General features: G+C 58.4%; 1 protein-coding gene across 1 annotated transcript in view; it reads left to right on the plus strand.

The window, feature by feature from the left end:
- The first annotated feature begins 6 nt into the window (after positions 1 to 6).
- RBP1 (retinol binding protein 1) overlaps positions 7 to 2,104 on the plus strand; it is a 25,610-nt gene continuing 23,512 nt past the window's right edge. The window contains exons 1-2 of the mRNA XM_006158174.1: positions 7 to 133; positions 572 to 750. Coding sequence (XP_006158236.1) covers positions 61 to 133; positions 572 to 750 — 252 coding nt within the window. The 5' untranslated portion in view covers positions 7 to 60. The remainder of the gene's footprint in view (positions 134 to 571; positions 751 to 2,104) is intronic.

A 2,104-nucleotide genomic window follows, 5' to 3' on the forward strand; every position in this document is an offset into this window, starting at 1 on the left:
GGCAGAGCCTCTAGCCAGTCCCGCCGGTCCGTGACTGACCAACCCCAGACACTCCCCGAAATGCCAGTCGACTTCACCGGGTACTGGAAGATGCTGGCCAACGACAATTTCGAGGAGTACCTGCGTGCGCTCGGTAAGCCGCGGCCGCCGCGCTCTGCCCCCGCGCCCAGCTCCGGGTCCTCCCGAGCCGCCGCCCGCCTGCCTCCGCCTGGGCGCCCGGAACGCGGTCCTGGGCCATGCTCCAGGGCGGCCAGCAGGCTGCGAACTGGACGATCCGGGGCTGTTAGGGCTCATTTATGGCAAACGTCTGCTGGGTGCTTCTGGGCGTGTAATTTCATTAGTAAAGCTGGGCTTGGTGTGCTCGTTTTTTGTTCTGAAACAAACCACAGGACAGAAAACTTTGTTGTCAAAATAAAGTACAGTTTGCGCGCGGCGACGGCGCCAGAGCCCAAGGAGAACCCCTTACTGTTCCCGAGCAGAGCTAGCTCCTGGGGCCTCGCTCCCCTGGGGACGGAACTCTCTGAGTTTTCCTGCCAATGCTTTGCCCCTCCCTGCCCCCGCACCCCTGCAGATGTCAATGTGGCCTTGCGCAAAATCGCCAACTTACTCAAGCCAGACAAAGAGATCGTGCAGGAGGGCGACCACATGATCATCCGCACGCTGAGCACTTTTCGGAACTACATCATGGACTTCGAGGTGGGCAAGGAGTTCGAGGAGGATCTGACGGGCATCGATGATCGCAAGTGCATGGTGAGCATCCGGCGCCGGTTCCTCTGCCCCACCGCCTGACCAAGGGCTGGGCTTGCTCTTTGGAGAGGGGCGCGAGGGCCCTCGTGTTTAAAGGGACCAGGACCTTCCCACCCTGGTTCTCAGAGTAAGCATCGCCCACTCGAATCCCCCACCCCATCCAAACCTGACGACAGGAGTTCAGGAGGCTGTGGTGTGAGTTTCTAGGTGTCCAGGCATTCGGCCAGCTGCCTATACATGACTTCACCACGACTCACCCAGCCTCTGGGGCAGCCTGGGACGCCCGGTTCCCAGATGAAGCAACAGTCAAAGAGTTGAAGTAACACGTGCAGCTCTTGGTAGCATGGCTCCGAGGGTCTGGGCTGGAGTTCTAAGGAAGTGGGTTGATGGTGGGCTGGTGGCTGGTGAAGAAGGAAGGGAAGAAAGAGGCAATACAGGGAACCCCTTTGACATGTAACCCTCTGGGAAGACCTAGCCGAAGTCACTCTAAGGAGCTGGAGGCAGATGGATCTCTACTGCAGCCCTCTGACCTGCCCATCAGGACCCAAGTGGGCTTTGGCTCCTGGACGTCTTCCTCCTTCCCTAACCCCCATCACTCATGCCCACTGAGTTTCCTTTGAGCCTTGCAACACCTACAGGGCAGGCCAGTCCCCAGCAGCCTAGTCAGAGGAAGGAGGGGGAGAACAAGGAAGGTTGGGGGAGGGGGAGCCTCTCCTCCTCCAAGGCTGGGAAGCTGGTGACCCAGAGACCCCAATTAGCAGGCTCCACAAGGGCAACCCAGGCCTCCAGCAATATTTTCAGGTTGCCGGGAGGCCAGAGTGCTCCTGCTGTCCCTTTCCTAGTCTTGGGTCCAGAGTGGCCTTAGTGGCCCCTTGTTGATTGACAGGGTCCTCCACACCCACCCTGGCCATTTACCAAGTCTTTACATCAGCCCTTGTGTGCCCTGCATTGTTGGGGTGGGTTTGCACCAGGGCCCAACAGCCCAGTGGGGGAGGGCTTAGTCACCCCACATGATGTGGTGACCGAGGCTCAGTGACCGAGGCTCAGCGTGGGATGAGATTTGCAAGAAATGGGACTAGAACCCTAGGTCTGCTGAGGCAAAAGCCTGCAGGCCCTCTCTGCCAGGCTCCTTTGTTGGCAGCTTTGCGGAAACAAGATAGCTGAAGTTTGTTAGGACTGTGGTTTTGCCTCTGTGTGGGAACCAGGAGCCCAGGCCTGGAGGACTCGCCCCCACCTTGTTTATTCATCTGTAGGCTGTCAGGACTGGTATCTGTTGTTTGGAATAATGGAGACGGGGTAGTCAGCAGGGAGTGTCCTTGAAGGGGCCATTAGTGGGAAGAAATACTATTGTTGTAGG

Source organism: Tupaia chinensis, unplaced genomic scaffold, assembly GCF_000334495.1.
Source record: "Tupaia chinensis unplaced genomic scaffold, TupChi_1.0 Scaffold000574_1, whole genome shotgun sequence".
NCBI classification, from domain to species: domain Eukaryota; kingdom Metazoa; phylum Chordata; class Mammalia; order Scandentia; family Tupaiidae; genus Tupaia; species Tupaia belangeri.